Source organism: Ciconia boyciana, chromosome 8 (genome assembly GCF_034638445.1).
Source record: "Ciconia boyciana chromosome 8, ASM3463844v1, whole genome shotgun sequence".
NCBI lineage: Eukaryota > Metazoa > Chordata > Aves > Ciconiiformes > Ciconiidae > Ciconia > Ciconia boyciana.
This window is the reverse complement of record NC_132941.1, coordinates 6881899-6898762: the sequence shown is the minus strand read 5'-3', so window position 1 is coordinate 6898762 and position 16864 is coordinate 6881899. Positions and strand designations below refer to the sequence as shown.

At 42.5% G+C, this 16864-nt stretch overlaps 1 protein-coding gene across 6 annotated transcripts in view; it reads left to right on the top strand.

The window, feature by feature from the left end:
- MCTP2 (multiple C2 and transmembrane domain containing 2) overlaps window positions 1-16864 on the top strand; it is a 126264-nt gene that overhangs the window by 24114 nt on the left and 85286 nt on the right. For 5 of the 6 annotated variants that reach the window (XM_072870156.1, XM_072870155.1, XM_072870158.1 and 2 more), the window contains 5 exons: window positions 62-124; window positions 1289-1397; window positions 13572-13714; window positions 14509-14585; window positions 15765-15876. In XM_072870156.1, coding sequence (XP_072726257.1) covers window positions 62-124; window positions 1289-1397; window positions 13572-13714; window positions 14509-14585; window positions 15765-15876 — 504 coding nt within the window. Of the gene's footprint in view, window positions 1-61; window positions 125-1288; window positions 1398-13571; window positions 13715-14508; window positions 14586-15764; window positions 15877-16864 lie in introns of those variants that run through there. The other variant, XM_072870160.1, reaches the window with a different exon arrangement.

Sequence of the window (16864 nt, the reverse complement as noted above, 5' to 3'; positions counted from 1 at the left end):
AGGAGTATTTTCTTCATCCTTATATTACTGTTGTCTAATTAATTGTATCTTTTTTTTATAGTACACATGTGGAGAAATGGATCTAGACTCTTCCATATCGTCTCAAATTTTTGATGATCAGATGGTAAGTCCTTTCATTTTAAAGCATTTTGAAACTTGATCAGAGGCACAATTTATTTTAGGTTTAGATTCTTTGCTTCTTACAAATTTAAAAACCCAGCAGGTGAAGAAGCCAAGAAGCCTTCTATAGATTTCTCCAGTGTGGGTTTTTTTGGTTTGTTGGTTTTTTGTTTGTTTAGTGGTGGCTTTGTGTTTTTGTTGTTGGTTGTTTTTTTTTTTTTTTTAGTAGTGCAAAGCAGTTGCTAATGTTTTAAATAGAACCAAATTTTCTGGATTTTTTTAAAGTATTCTATAATTTCTATGTTGTACTGGTAACTGATGAAAGCATCAGCATAAATACTCAACTAGCAGCCCAGGAACGAACTGGATTAAAATAAAGAGAGCAAATATCTTAACACAGCTGTAGGCTTTGACGGACAACAAAAAGAGTTTTAGGGCAGCGCAAAAAGGCATTGGCAGTTTTGATACGTGCTCTTCTCATGTAAAGCATATTTACCTATTCTGGAAGAACTTCTCTACCTTTGCCCTCTGATAACCTCTCAAGTGCTGTCCAGAGGCTGTTTTCACTGAACGTGCTGGCTGGATGATGCTGATGCTGAGGTGTGTAACCCTGGCAGCATCTCTGATGAATAAGAATCCTCACGAGTTTGCTACTGCAAAACCTCACAACTAGCATCGCCTGCAGCTGTGTTTCTCTCTTTTAGAACTTATAGAGAAACGCTGTCCTCTCAGTAGCTATGTGAAACGTGTACTTCCTCATGAGATCTTCAGATGAGTACGAATGGACTCGATGATCCTTATGGGTCCCTTCCAACTTGAGGTATTCTGTGAATGCACAAGAAAAAGTTAGGAAACAAAATGCAGTAAGTTGGTAGGATTTGGAAAACCTGTGCATGCATTTATGATTGTTAATATTACCACTCGTTTTCAGGTATAACCCTCCTTGTGTTACTCCTTGCTTTGCTGAACGTACCTGATGCTGATCATTAGCTGTTTGCATAATGAAACAAAGCCTGGGAAAGAAAAATATGTTTTTTCTTTCCTTTCGGTAAAAGATTGCCCTAAGGAAAGACAAGAACTTTGTCTCTGCAAAAGAGGGAACACCTGCTTCATTCATGGTCTGCTTCAGGAGTTGTGCAGTGGTGACTGATTTCTTTGTTCTCCTTAGGCTCTGGAGGAAGCAAACGATTGCTTGAGTGACCTGCCCAGCCCCTTTGCCTACCTGCTGACCATCCACCTGAAGGAAGGCCGGAACCTGGTTATCAGAGATCGCTGTGGTGAGCCCCACCTTTCCGCTGATTTCCTTCCAAATTCACATGGCTCTCCTTTCACTGACTTCAGCTTGGCAGCATTTGGCTTCTTTTCTTAACTCTGATACAACAAGTCATTGACTTGCGTCCCTTGCTCGGGTCAGAGCACTCAAATATTGGGTTTATCCACCTTAGGTACACAGGGGAGGGAGCTGCCTCTGCTTGCTGCTCCTCCTGTCTGACTGCACAGCTGCAAAGCACCTCCTTGGCTGGACTTAGCATCGGTGCCTATTCAGGAACTGCAGAGTGATTCATCTGGAGAAATTTGATTTGAGCTTAAAAAAAAAAAAAGCCAAAGAATATTTTGAAATGTATTAAATGATGGAGCTGCTCTAGGAGTGCTTTTTGGGTAATCTGCAAAGGTTTTAATAAAAGGGAAACCATGGGAGCAGGGCTGTAAGCCGACAATCCCCTCTCTAATCTGGGATGCAACCTAAGGAGGACAACATAAAAAAAAAAAAAAAAGTTGTTATCAAACAAATTAGAAAATATTTGGGGAATTCTTGGAAAAACTGTGTGAAAGTGCCTGCTGTTAGCCTGGCTGTTTTTCAGGCTGTTGCAACAGGGACTAAAGGTGCTTATAAGCAGCCAGTTGGTAGTTGCTCCGCTTGCTGCGGAGGGAAGAGCTGTCCTGCCGGAGGCTCTGCGGAGGCTTGTAGGGCTCTGCAGCAGCAGCTGCTTCAGGACCTTTGGTCTGAACCTGTCAGAGAGCTCTTCCATATGTCCAATGTCTTTCTGCATTTTAGATTTATTCTTTGTTTCCTATTTTTTTCTGCGCGTGGAACAGTTCTAATACTTTTGCATTGCAAAATGTATGAGCAATTTCTCTCTTTTGAGATGAAGCAATGGGGTTTATTCATACAGTTTTAAAGAAAATAAGCTTGCACACCTTGAAGGCCTGTGAAGGTTTGCATCTGGAGAGACCTGTATGGATTTAGAAGTCTTCTCACATGGGGTGCTTCTTGTTGGGATTTCCCTTACCTATTATCTCAGTTAACTTTTCCCATGCTGGTTTTTCATGTCTTCACCAAACAGTAACTCTTGGCTAAATGTATGCTCGTTTTTCATCCCAGCTCCCAGCTTTTGGAAGGAGTGAATGAATACTTAGATTAAGATCTTTACCCTTTAAACAGAAGCATGTATTTCCTAACAGTGTAGCCGCTCATCAGATTTACTGGCAAGCTGCACAAGCCAGGACACATCCAGCTACTTGTATGGAAAAGATGTTATAAATGAGCAATTCCAGCAGAGTAGTATTTCTAAAGAAGACAAAGCATAGTTTGCTCTAGGCTGTGTTTTATTGTGTAAGAAAGCAAATGCTTGCCTTAGTGAAGCACTGGACAACATTGTGAAACAACATAAGCACGAAGAAAAAAAGCATTTTGATGAGTCTCTTGCTTTGTGGCAAATGCCCACTCATTTAGTAACCTAAGTATGTGAGGTGGTGCATCATTCAATAAAATTCATGCTTTTTTGCACAGACAGTGGGAGTGGGGGGGAAATAGTGTCTTAATGATTATTCTTCAGTCACCATCATGCTGCAGTGGTGGCTCCTTAAAAAAACCCAACATGGTGCTGATGCCCTGATGCACATCTTTATAGGTCTCTGCTGTCATACTGGTTACTTAAGATCTTTGCATGACACTCAGGCCTGACCTGCAACCACTGTGCTTTTTGCAATGTGCTTTTAAAAGCGGGAAGCTGTCAGCTTTGCTCATCTCTCCGACATGAGAAAACCTCAGAAAACTTGTAGGTCAGGAGAATGCGACTTCCCTTTTCTCCCCCCAGCACAATGCCAGATACAGCCTCTGCACTGGGATATACCAGGCTACTCCAAGTAATCTGAATATAGGAACATGTTGTCTGCAGCCGGGGTATCCTGCAAGTCAGACTGCGGCTTGGGCTGAAGGCCAAGTCATCCTCATTCACGTTTTGGGAACAGCAAACCTCTAAAGCTAACCAAGGAATGCTGCTTGGAAGAGGGTTTCAGTCCCTCTTCCCCATGGCTTTCTGTGTGGAACGAGGCGCTGGAGCTCTCCAGTGGGTAACGCTGAGTTGCTGGTTCTGTGTTTTATGTGTGTGTTGGAGTTTGAAACCTCCTCTGGTCAGCCTTGTGTGAGCAACTGCAAAAATGCTCTGGTTAGGTGGCAGTGGTGGCAGAGTGTTGGAGTCTGTAGGTAGGAGTAGCAATGTATGTCCTGCTTCTATTCAAATAAAATGGTCATGTTGTCTCACAGACGGAGTTCATGACTCGGTGTGCAACACCCAATACGCACACAGAGCCAAGATATCAGTTTCTTTCAAGTTTTGTGCAAGACCAGGTGCTAGGTGGTAGCCCCACAAACCTAGCCCTCCCCTCGATCATACAGGTACAGTCTTTATCCAGTCTAGTTATGCATATGCATAAGTAATTATGTAAAGCAGTTTTCTATTGGTCTACATTTTCTCATCTTATTCTTAAAGCTACAGTGCTACTTTAATATTCTGCGCACGCCCAAAGGTGAGGGGTCTCCCTTGGCTCTCTCCTTGGGCCGGGGTCTCCAGCTCGAGGGGTGTGACTTTTAGTATTATAATGAGGACAGTTTGCATGAGGGTGCTTCTCATCACACTTCTACTAGCAGCTTCAGACTGTTCCCAAAACATCTTAATTAGCTTACATATTTCTCCAGGATGTGTTTTACTTCCCGAGGACAATAATTTTGAGTAGATGGTCCACATTCTGGTCTGAATCCTCCTTATCCACTTTACCCAAGTCTTGGCCTTCCACCAGCTCCTGATTGACTACGGTCATACCCAGCGGTAACTGCTTGAAGTAACAACTTCATTGATGGAAACTAACTCTAAATACGGTGGGGCGTATGCGATATGCTAAATGTCAAAACGTTCACATGAAAACCACAGAGCCTGAGTGAGGAGTGTAAGCCAGCGTCTTTAGCCTGAATCAGGTTTAATGTAAGTTTTGTAAATTTCCTGAATTTTAATATTTGGTGGTTGTGATATCAGCAATTGCTCTGGAACAAAAGTCTCAGAGGAGTCCTCAAACCCCTCAGGTCACATTTTTTGGGGGGCAGTTCTGTATCTACTCCGAGGTAAAGAAATCGGCGCTTAGGCGTGGCCTCCCACCCTCTTCTCATGCCTGCGCTTTCCCCCTTGCCTCACCGCTTCTTGAACGGCTCAAGCCGAAGGGCCGCAGCCCCACAACGTGAGTGCTTGATGCCCTCTCGCGGCCGTTCCCCGCGCAGCCGGCGGAGCCCCGGGGAGCGGCCCCGGGGAGCGGCCCCGGGGAGCGGCCCCGGGGAGCGGCCCCGGGGAGCGGCCCCGGGGAGCGGCCCCGGGGAGCGGCCCCGGGGAGCGGCCCCGGGGAGCGGCCCCGGGGAGCGGCCCCGGGGAGCGGCCCCGGGGAGCGGCCCCGGGGAGCGGCCGCCGCCCCCCGCGCTCAGCTGCCGGCTTCGTCTGCTGCCGTGAGTGCCACGGCCTCAGGGCTGGGCGAGGAGGCCGCTGCATTGTGCGTTTCGGCTCTGCAGCAACTTTTAGCGCAAGAAGCGATGGACAAGGTGTCCTTGACATTCGAGCGTCAGAGTAAAGCCTCTCGTGCTGGCGTTCAGGCCTTGTTTCTGCCTCTGCTTGTCCCGATGTAAGGAGTATATATCTGTGTGAAGTATATATCTGTGTGCGTATGTAAGTCTCTAAAAATAAATCTGAGGTGTGTGGCAAAGGAGAAATATTTCTGCCGTCGGAAACAGCTGTGGCTGGAAACTCCTGGTTTTGCTCAGCAAATTCACAGGGCTCTCCCTGAACGTACTCATATGTTTAACAGTTTTTAAGTAGGGATTAATTACACTTGGCTGAGTAAAGGTGAGCAGTAGTTCTGCTGATAACTGCAGGCTGTTAAGACCAACGTGTGTCTTTACTTTTTCCCAACTTCCCAGGTATTTTTCACAGACTTTTTGACTCGCTATGTACTGCTCTTTCCAGGATATGTTCCCTTTGGTGTGATTTAAATTCCTTCTGCACTTAACCAGATTTTTATTACTCTCTTTTTTTTCCCCCCTTCGTAATATTATCCCTGTTGACATCTGCTCTTTTCTGTTTTTCTCTTCACCTTTGGCGACTTGCATTGGTTTTTGTCTCTCTGTTGTCTCTCCGGTCCCTGATTTTCTGTAGCTCCTCTCCTTGTACCTGCTCTCTATAGAGAGGGTGCAGTGCATCAGCCCGGGAGTCTGGCTCAGCTGCGTGTGCTCCCTGTTGCTTCATGTAAAGTGCATAAGCAATGCAGAAAAAAAAAATCAGAGATGCAGTGTTTTCTTCTCCTCTCTTATCTTTTTTTTTGAGGTGTAAGGGAAAGAAAAAGCCTCCATACAGCAACACCCAATATATGTACCCCAGCCAAGGAAGCAGAGTGCTCTTAGAGCAGGACCTTGGTTCTGGTGGGAAGGGGAGAGGCTCCAAAAAATCCCTCTTTGGGTCAAAATTGCAGTGTCCCCTCTTAGGGATGCAGAATGAGAGAGGTGTTTCCTGTTGGTCATCAGCTTGCTTGGAGTCTGATTTTCTTGCTTCTCCCTGCTTCTTGGCGTACAGTCTAACTCAATCGTACATTAGAAACTGCCTAAGCAGATGGTAAGGTGCGCTGGGCGAGCGGCATCCACATCACCTGCGTGTACCGTTGGTGCCTAATGTTAGATGGTGCATGGGTCCCGTATTTATAGTTCTTGTAACTGATGAACCAAACACTGAAGGTTACGGATCTGTGTGTGGATATACACAATACCAAAAGTTTGGGGTTTGTGTACTTTTTATAGTATTACTGTTACTAGATGACATGATGTATCTCGGCGATGGCGAGGAGTTTGTGATCTATGTAGTTTTAATACTCTAAGTAGTAAGAAAGAAAGCAGAAATGTGTTTTATTAATTAAACATCTGTGGAGTACTGGTAGTTCTGCAGAAAAGAGACATAATTACTCTATATCTTATTTGGCTTAAAAAAATATTAAGCATTCCTAATCACCAGTGCTCTAAGTGTTGTCATTTTGTTGCACCCTTAGTGGTTTTATGGCCTCGTTGAGCCTTTTTTTGTGAAGCTTGCAGCTTCCAGCTCCACGTGCTTTGAACCTGGGAGAGGCTGGAGCCCGTTTCTACTTGCTGGTTCACTTTCACAGGGCAGGGTGATGCCTCATGTTTGTTTGAGTCAGTCTAATGAAATCCGAAATGTCCTGCTACCTTATGGCTCTGAGGTGCTCTGACTGTGCACGTTGCTGCCTGTACGAGTCACCTTTGCACAATGGAGATGGTGTGACACCGAGCAGCAATGTGATGCCACAGCTGTAAGGAAGCGTTACCTTCCTTGAGTTGACAGACCCATTTCTACCAGTGTACGAGAAAACAGAAACTAGGTTTTGAGTGCCTGTAAGAGTCAGAAGCCCCTCCTGTTTCCAAATCCTGTACTTTCAAAGTTCGAGTATGCTTTTTTCATCTGTTAAATGGTGTGGTTACAAGAAATATATTTCTCGGATGTGATGTCAGCTGGTGAGTGGCTGTCGTTGCCATCTTTTTCCCCCCAGCTGTGTTGCTCCAGCCTGAATTTTGTGTCTCTCTCTTTTCCACACGGTCTTGTGTTTTCTAGGTTTTTACAGGATCTTTGTGCCCCGTCTCTCTATTTCTTTCAGGTTTCCCTTGTTGTTTCCTGTTGCTGCACTTTGGTTTTGCTCTCCTTTCTTTCCCCTCGTGATACAGCTGAACGTGCGAAAGGAGCAGGGTGGGTTGCAGGTGTACAGAAAGTGCTGTCACCGTTCTGGGAGCGTCCTGCCTCTCCTGTCCAGAGCACATCATCTGCTCTCCCGTCCCACTGCCAGAGGGTCCCGGTGGGCTCCTGGAGCTGGCAGAGAGGCTGTGCTGCTCTGCTGCGTGGGCAGCTCCTAACATCAATGCGACCTGTGCCAAAGCTCAGTCTCCCAAGGGCAAAATAAAATGAAAGAGAATAGAATAGCGTGTCCTTTTAACTTTAAGCAGTAATGAACCTGTAGTAGCCCACCACTCACAGCTCTGGGCTATCCCTGCCTGGGCCCACGCTGGTACCAGGGTGCTGGAGGAAGGGGTGTGTTTGCGCTGTGCCGGGCGTTTGTCAGCTTAGAGCAAGTCCGTTGTTTGGAAAGCAAACGCTCAGAGCAATTAGGCTGAATCGCTCCCTGCAAACACGCTGATTAATTTAGACTTTCTCTGTTTTCAGGGTATCTGCAATTAGATCATTAGTCCTTGAGATTTATTAACTATTGAGATGTATTAGGCAACTTTTCACGCTTCTTTTTGAAAGGCGTAATCATGGCTAATTTACAAATGCGAAGAATTTCAATGGTGCTGGGTACTTATTTTGATGTTTTCTGGATCCCGTGTAGCTCTGCGTACAGCGGCTTGTGCTGTGAGCGTTTCTGTGCACCGAGTCCCGTTTCTGGAAGTGCCACGTGTGCGGCTGAAACTTTCCCCTTATAAACAGTGATCCCTGCAAGGCTCCCTTGTGGACTGGCTGTGGGAAATGAATGCACGATTAAGTTAAAACAAAAGAAATTAATCCAGTATGTGTCTAACCACCTTTGGTAAATTAATGTCAGATTAAGAAATATAGGGATGGCAGCACTGGAAGAGAATATGTAGGGCCCAGAGAATACCCTATGACCCTTCTTTTGTAAGTAATTCTAATTTCGATAACAGGTTTCTTAAACTGTTCAAGCTCTATCAGTTGTCAGAGCTGGCTCTTGGGGGGGCAGCTGCCTGCGTTAACAGCTCACACTGCGTCTTTCCAGGACCCCATAAGGAGATTTTATAAGGCCGAAGACTGAGCATACAAGAAGATGCAACTATTTACACCAAAGGTCCTCAGTGCTGGCTAGTAATGTACAAGTGGCTTCTGCCCTATCCTCGTGCCCTGCTGTGTGTTCATACCTGAGCCCTGACTGGGAATATGATGTTCAATTGGACTAACGGTGTTTTGGTAGGGTCTGGGGTTTTTTCTTGGTTTGTTTATTTTAGTTTGGCTTTTTTAAACACTATTTCTGAAGTGTCTTGCATAGAACATCCTGCATCTGCTTCTTTCATTCTATTAATGTTCAGTTCAGGCTTTTTTCCCCTCTTCCCCCCCCATCAACTGTGGGTTTGTATGCATTCTTCACACTTCTCTGGTCTTTTTGGTTTACTGTTTGTTGTTGTGGGGTTTTTTTGTGTGTGGTTTTTTTTTCCCTTGTTTGTTGGTTTATTTTCCCTTGGAACCTATTGGTGATGCTTGTTTCCAAGCAATGTTTCACTTCCATCTGGCCATGTAAAACTAACTGGGCACAAAACTTTCCAAAATTACCTGAATTTCCTGCCAGCAGAATACTTTTTTTCAATTTCCCTTTTAAACCTTGATCTCAGCTATTTCATGACAAGAATATAGTGGTTTTCCACATAAAAAGAAAAGTGTGTGTTCCATTTTAAAGTGTCTTTTACTCCTTGTTGTAAATAACTTCAGTAATTCTATTTCTAGGAAGATTTAAAGAAATTTATTCTTTAAGTGCATATAAAATAAATCCTTCATTTCCTTCTTCAGATTAAAATTTAGGTTTTCTTAAGCAAAACTTAAGATCGTCTAGGTTATGTTTCACGCCGTTCTTTGATTTTTCAGGATTTTAAGGCAACTTGGTGGTAATTTTTTTTTAATTTATTTATGTAACGAGACTTGTTTCATATGCTACATTTCCAGTAAGTTTACTCCTATAAAATAGTGTGTGGCTTGAAATAATATCGGGTCTTCTGGGTTTGGTTTTTTTTTTTCCTAATTATGAAGCAAGTGTGTAGCAGTAAACACAGTTGATGTGATACATCTCTCAGTAGCTGCTAGAGGGCAGCAGTATCCATTTAAAAACACTATTAACAGTTTCTTAGGCTTGTAAACCCTGTCCTGCTGCTGTGTCCCAGCAACTTTTTCTTACTGAAGCCTCCTGGGCTTTTAGCTGATACTTGGTCTGCCTGCACTCGTTGCTTTTTAGTGTTAGTGAAAGAAAATAGAAGTAAAATAGATATTATGGAATTAAAGGGAGCATCACTATTGAGATGCATGTTCTTTCCCTAATGAGAAAACAGCTGATGGAATGATATTTTTAGAGGTCATCCTTTCTTTTTACTTCTACTGGCTTTGTTTTAGGCTGAGAAGCAGATGATCCTGTTTGCTTTATATATTTTGTCCATATATTTTACTGTGTGAGAACCTTCTTGTCATTACATAACATTTAAATTAACCTCAAAGCATCACACCTTGCTTTTCCCACCAGATAAGTATTTTTCTCAGGCTAAATTCTCAACTAATTTCAAGAAGAATCAGTTGAATCAGTGTCCTCGCGTTACCCCGTTAATGCGTGGTTCCAGCTGATGTGACTGAGATGAATGGGTTCAGACCTCGCATTGCAGAGGAGCCTGGGTGCACGTGCTTAAAAGTTGACTGGGTTGCCTTCACTAGGAAATGGCTGCTGAAAAGCTTTATTTTTTAATTTTTTTAATGGCCTAGCTTCATAAAATTATCGGGTGCCTGTCATGTTTAAAGGAAAATTATAAAAAAATATATCCTTTTTTAGACTGGTTCATCTCTAAAATCACTAGGCACTTTTTGGAAAAGTTATGCTTTTCTGGCTAGGTTGCAGATTGTCTCCAATAAATAGCTTTTAATAGATCCAGACATCCTTCCAGTCTTGAATGCAGAGGGCTTCAAGCCTTGAATTCAAATGCAGTTAATAATTTGCTGTCTGTGCTGTTTGTCCCGTCAGCTGGGGCTTGTCCACCTGGCTTACTTCTCATTCCTTGTCTCTTTTTTAACATATTTTGATCACCTGGATGCAATCTGGGACATCTTAAAGAAAAACAGAAATGGGCACATTGAGCCAGGGAGGTACAGGAGCTTCGTCAACATCCCAGGAGCAACTTGGGGAAAGCCTTGAAAGCCCCAAAAGGGGCTGTGGTGCCATATCCAGCCCCATCATTTCTCTCCTGGCCATCCAGGTCCACCTGATCAAACGCCACCGAGCCCCGCTGCGTGCCAGCTCCCGCCACAGAGGTGAAAGTCCATCTGTTTGCCGGCGCGGAGGTGTCAGCCCGTCATTTGTATTATCCCGTGCCGCCGACCCCTTTCCCCTGCCTGCCTAGTTGAGATGTTACCCCTCTGACAGCCAGACAGGCGAGCTGCCGAAACCCGTGCCCCTCCGCAATTATTTTCCCTAACAATTAACGCCGGTACTAACTTGACACCTTTTCCTTGTTTGGCTTTTGTAAACCATCATCCCTTTTTCTATTAATTCCTGGCATTAATATTTTCTTTCGCGCGAGTGCCGCCGTTCACCCGTGAAACAGTTTGAACATTATGTAGCTGTCAAGATAGCGAGGGATTACCCAGTGTGCCTTGCCGGAGTAAGTGACACCACTGAGGCCCCGGTTTGAGATGTTTATTTTGAGAGTAAGCTGACAAGCATGAAGGCCTGATCCCAGAGTGGCAATCTTATTTAATTAAAGGCCTCTTTTTATTATAGCTTTTTCCCCCTCACAGCTTTTTATGTATTTTTATATTTAAAAATATATATTTATATAAATATATATTCCTTTATATACACACATATGTTTTTATATTAAAAAATATATATTAATATACGTGAGTATAAAGGAAGACATTCTTTTATATATGTATAGGAGAATGATTGCTAAAGCCTGGCTCACATGAGCAGTGCTGGGCAGCCCTTCCCCCTCGTTTATTTTGCTTTGCTCTATAACAACCTGGAAAGCTTTCGGAGCAATAATGCAATTGGGATGCTTACTTAGCTATAGTCTTCTTGCTTCCCATCCTCGGAGAAAGGGCTTGGAGTTTTATACTTGCAGATCTTGAACTTGCTGGCTGTTTGCTTTCTCCGTCTCCTCTTTCTCTCTCTCTTTTCAGGTTTTGCCCTCGTTCATGTGTTTTCTGTGCCAAAAGCAGACGAGTTATGGCCATAGACCACCTGCCTCCATCGCCCTCTTCATGCTTTCATTTCATCAGTTGCTTTCCTTGTCTTGGCCAGTTGCTATTTCATGCACAGAATAGGTTGTGGAAATTATTATTACTGTTATTGTTATTTTTAATAATGCAGCTTGCTCCCGCTTATCCTGTAAAGAAAAGCTATTTTTTTTTTCTTTTTAAACTAGCTGGAAGAGACTAACACCAAAGAGCTCAATGCTGTTATTTCTTAACTTCTGCATCCTCTGAGGGCTACTGCCCACATTGTGGGGCTACGATTTATCTGTGTGTTCTCACTCGTTGCAGAAAGTGTGCTGGTTTTAAACTGTACATTTTATATAAGAGTATAATCATAGTTCTGAGAAAGAGTCTAGGGAAAGGTCTAGTCCTAACCCATTGAAAACAATGAGAAGCTGCCCTCTGACTGCCCTGGCTTTGGATCAAGCCCTTGTTATTATTCTCTCTTAGAGGAGAAGGGAAAGAAACTTCTTTTTAAGTTTGCAGTGTTTTTCACAAAAAGGGGTTGATTTCAACAATTACTATTCGGGAAAAGGATCAGCTGCAGGTATTATTTGCAAACCAACTGATATTTTCCTTCTGTGAATGAAACGCTCTTATATGCAGAATTGGCCAGGGCTCTACAGCTCTTCCCTTTTGAAATTAAAACAGAATAAAAACTTTCTATAATTCTTAAAAATAAGTCTGTATATCCCAGGAGCACAGTTCTTTACTATGTAATTTCAAATAGATGCTAACGCATAGCTATTTTTTCTTGAGTCTAAGTCTGTCTTCCCATAACACTGATCAGAGCTTTGGACGTTTAAATACAGATTTTTCACATTCTCACTGTTTCACCAAACTGCCGACAAGACTGAGTATTGGTCTTACGCTGGGTTACCCTGAACTGCCGTGCGTTTGTCGGGCAGTATCTCAGTGGGAACCAAGGAGGACAGGTTCAGATTATTTCTGCATGTGAAGTCCGGTGTAGGAGTTGGTCTTTTCCTGCTGGCAGCCCACACTGCAGGCTGGGGGGCAGCCAGGACCATCGTGTTAGCTGTTATCCTTCTAACGAAATTGAACTGTTAGGAGGGAAGTTTAGTTCCAAATATAAGGTATAATACAGACGATATTGAATATGACAGATGAAAGGCACCTGGGATCAGCTAATTGTATGTGCTGCCACACCTCAGTTTTGTTCTTTCCCTTATTTGCAGCTTGTGAGATTTTTTTGCGAAGTCCCTATGCATTACTAAATCAACCGTGTAGTTAAATCCTTCATGTACCTTGTTCCCCCTTTTGTCTGGTGTCCTGCACAGTGGTTGGTGTCAGTGCAGATGCCACTGGTTTAATAACAATAATAAAAAGTTGATTCCCTCTTCTGTTTTCCTTTGACAGCTGCAAGTCTTTCTATTGCTGCCGAGTGGCACGGGCCTCACACTCTGTCCATGGACATCTGCTCCATAAAAATATGGGACATTATTGCCATGGCAAATTGTGCCACTTGGATTAAAAAATGTGTTACCTGAATATTGTTTGTTGTCTTTACGGAGTCTATTCTGTGTGTGGTTTTTATCCTGAGCTGGTGAATAATGTCAGTATTTTTTCACTGAAACTCAAAATTTGGTTTTAAGTAAATTGGCAAGTGACACCAGTAATGAAATCCTGACGGGTCTTTTAGCTATTGTTACTGGTTTCCTTGGAGCTCCTATCCAAGTTACGATGCTTTTGAGTTTTTTTTATATATTCATAGTCACAGGATCACATTTTCTCTCTTCCACTGTCTGTGTTGTTAGTTGGCCCGTAAATAGTCCTTCATCCCTGCTTCTGTTTGCTCTTTTCCCAAATTAAAATGTTAACTAAGTTACTAAAGAATAATTAACGTTCTTTAAGAATAACACAGCAGAAATCAAGCAAACTATGCAGAATTTTTGTTGCGTGCTTTCAAGCAACTTTCTGGTTCTATTCTATAGATTTCCTGTATGAACTAGCAATTTTTATATAGGTAATTAAGTATATGCATGTGTATATAAAATAAGTCATTACCATTTCTTATTGTTATTTATTGTTTTATGAAAATATAATTTAAGGTTGTGGGGTTACATGGGGGCATGCTAATCTATTTTTTATTAATTATCACAGGTACAAGTGACCCATATGTGAAGTTTAAACTGAATGGAAAAACTCTATACAAAAGCAAGGTAGTCTACAAGAACCTCAACCCAGTTTGGGATGAAACTGTTGTGCTGCCTGTACAGACCCTCGATCAAAAACTCTGGATCAAGGTAAGGTTTGGTTTTAGATTTTTGAAAGATGGGTCAATATTTTTTTAAGCAATTATTTTCAACTTTAGAAACGTATTGATTTTTATTCACTGTAGCAGCGTAACATAAAACACAATCCGGTTTAAGAGTTTCAGCAATTTCGAATTAAAATGCACATATGTCTTTTCCAGATTTTACTCGCATGTTTTGCTTTCCGTCTGCAAAAACCCAAGTTGAAATAAAACTCCTTGACTGGATATGTTTAAAGCTATGGAGCTAAATTCTGCTCGCTCTTACCGTGCTTGTGCAAACTCAGTGAAACCAATAGTGGTTTCATAAGCACGTTTTAAGAGTGTAATTTGGCTGGGTTGAACAGAATTATTACCTGGGATGCAGCCGTGACAAGTAGTAAAGCCTTTTCTCATTATGAGTAACGTTACAGTTACCAGAACTGCAAGCTACCAGTTGCGAGCACTAATTGCTAAAACATCTGTAGCCAGAAGTACCTGATTTTTGTGCAGCGTTTCATTATGCTATCGCGCAGAGCATAAAGGAACAGGCACAATCCATAACAGCACACATGTCTCTGTTTACATAATATTAAGAAGATACTTTCAAAATGCTGTTTAAATATTTAGTTAAAAATACAAATTAAAGCAGAGGGATGGAAAATTATCCCTGAATTATATCTAAGCTTTGATCTTTCAAATACGAAGTTCAACTGAAAGGGCTTAAAATATCTGTTCTTCTATCGGCTGGGATAAAACCGGCTTATGATGTGAAAATTATAAATATTTATTTTATTTTGCTACCAGGTGTACGATCGAGATTTAACCTCTTCAGACTTCATGGGCTCGGCATTTGTAGCACTCGCTGAACTTGAACTCAATAGGTAATACGTTTGTTTAATTAAAGGTTGTTAATGCAGCTTTATTGAGAAACTTGGGAAAATAATGAAATGTTTTTGCTCTCGCTGGGAATTTGTTTATTCATGAAAACTTATTTTGATAGAAGGGTGGGGAGCACGTTTTAAAAACAAGAAATCGCATGAGATAAATCCTGTACACGCGTGATTTTATCCAGTGTTACGTACAGGATTCAGATCCAACCTGGATAAGCCCAGTTCAGCAGAAGGTGCCCTTTCCTTTTCACATCTAGGGATAAGAATAAGAGTTTCTATATGCAGCATTGTTTAGGGCGAGCTACACCAGAATAATTTATGGAGGTGGAAGAAGAAAGGGGGGAGAAGGTTGTAGACCCCTTCTTAGCCCCACGTAGCGCGGGGTGCCTTTTTCTGTATATAATTGGGCTGGGGAGCGGTTTGCCTGGCTGGCTGCGAGCGCCCCGTTTCCAGCCTCCCCCCGCAGCCATCCGTCCCCGCGGCAGCTCATCTGGCCCTGATTTAGTGCGGAGGCAAGCCCTGCGCCTTTTGTCTGCTGCTGCTGCTTGGTCTCAATGTGGAGCTGGAAGCCAGGAATTCAAGTTTTAGTTCTCTCTTTTATACTCTCTCGCTGTGCGACTTTTTTCTTGGAGAAAATGCGTTCTCCCTGTGTGGGTATATTATAGCTCCTACGGCTGTTGTATCTGAATTTCTAGAAACATTAATGAATTATCCGTGAGATAGTGCCACCAAGTAAATACTGGCATTCCCGTTTTCAGAGAGGGAACTGAGTCATGGAGGCAGATTAAACTCAGGCAGCGATAAGGCAAAATAAATATCTCCGGAGTCGAATCCCAGCCATTAATGTTAGAAAATTCACTTGGATGAGTTTCCCTGTCACTCTTCTTCCCTGTGAAGTGGAGGTAGTAGTCACCTAGTTTGGTGTGTATCTGCATATGGAGAGTTACAAGTATTAAGCAATGCTATATAAACACCACGCCACGCTATTAAAAGGGGGGTGTATTTTGTGAGAACTGAGGAGGAACCCTCCAGATTTCCTGTTTTAACATTTAAACTCAATATTGGGAATTTCAGACACGAAGCTGGAATTTGCACAGCTCAGAGTGACCTTTAATAATGAACTCGAGTTAACTGGAGTCAATAAATGCACGTCTTTTTATTTTCTTGTAGAACTACTGAACAGGTTTTAAAACTGGAAGATCCTAACAGTTTAGAAGATGACATGGGAGTGATTGTATTAAACTTGAGTCTAGCAGTCAAGCAAGAAGACTTCAAGAGAAATGTAAGTGGCTTAGGAAATCACATTTATAGCTGGAATGTGTGTGTGTGTGGGGAAGAGCTGGCCTAATCTGATTTACTTGGAAACGCCACCTTTATTTTCATCCTCCGAGACTCATTATCGAAATCGAGATAGATCATAACTTTAAAAAAAGCCACATGTTTAACTGGGTAAAAGTTGCTTAGACATCTGTAGCTGGATGGTTCTCTCTCGTGGCTGTGCCGCGCACTGTGGCAGTGCTCTCCGTCTGTCAGGGGTGCGGTGTCCGTCACTGCAACATGGCGTTGCTGAAGAGAATGTATGAACCATGCCTGCTGTGACTGCTATTCCAGAGAATACTATTTTCTGATTTCCACCCAGGAGTTTAGCACTTAAAAACAACAAGAAAAAGTTACTATTTTTTATTTTTTCTTTCTTTTTTTTTTTTTTTCATAACAATGGAAAAAAGATATCTGTGTGAAATCTAAAAGCAGAGATTTGATGTTAAGACTTAAACTGCACCAATCCTGCGGAGGAGCACACTGGCCGAGAGGGAGAGATTGCTTGTAAAAACCCTGATTTTGCCACTGACAGTTTCTTGATTGAGTTCAATTGAACTTGGCTCCTGATGCTGAAACATGGTGCATTTAGCGATGCTAGAAATCCAGAAGAACCTGGGCAGAGACTGGGAACACCACAGCTGATGCTGATAGTTTTTAAATTTCAGGTTCTGCATGTGTTTTTTTGCTTTTGTTTTCATCTTTTAAGATTCCTACTAGTGTTTTACACAGAGTGTGGAGCGTACCTGTGTTGGTGAACTCATCCTGCTCCTGGCCAGCAAGGGATGCGGAAAAGCCAAGATCAGGCATTTACTTGGACTGGCTTGAAAACCAGAGCTAATTTTAAATATGTGTAACACATTCGTAAAGAGAAAATATTCCTACAAGTCTTCGATATAGTCTAGTATGAAAGTTGCTGTTTACAGCACATTATTGAATTATAGGTATGGAAT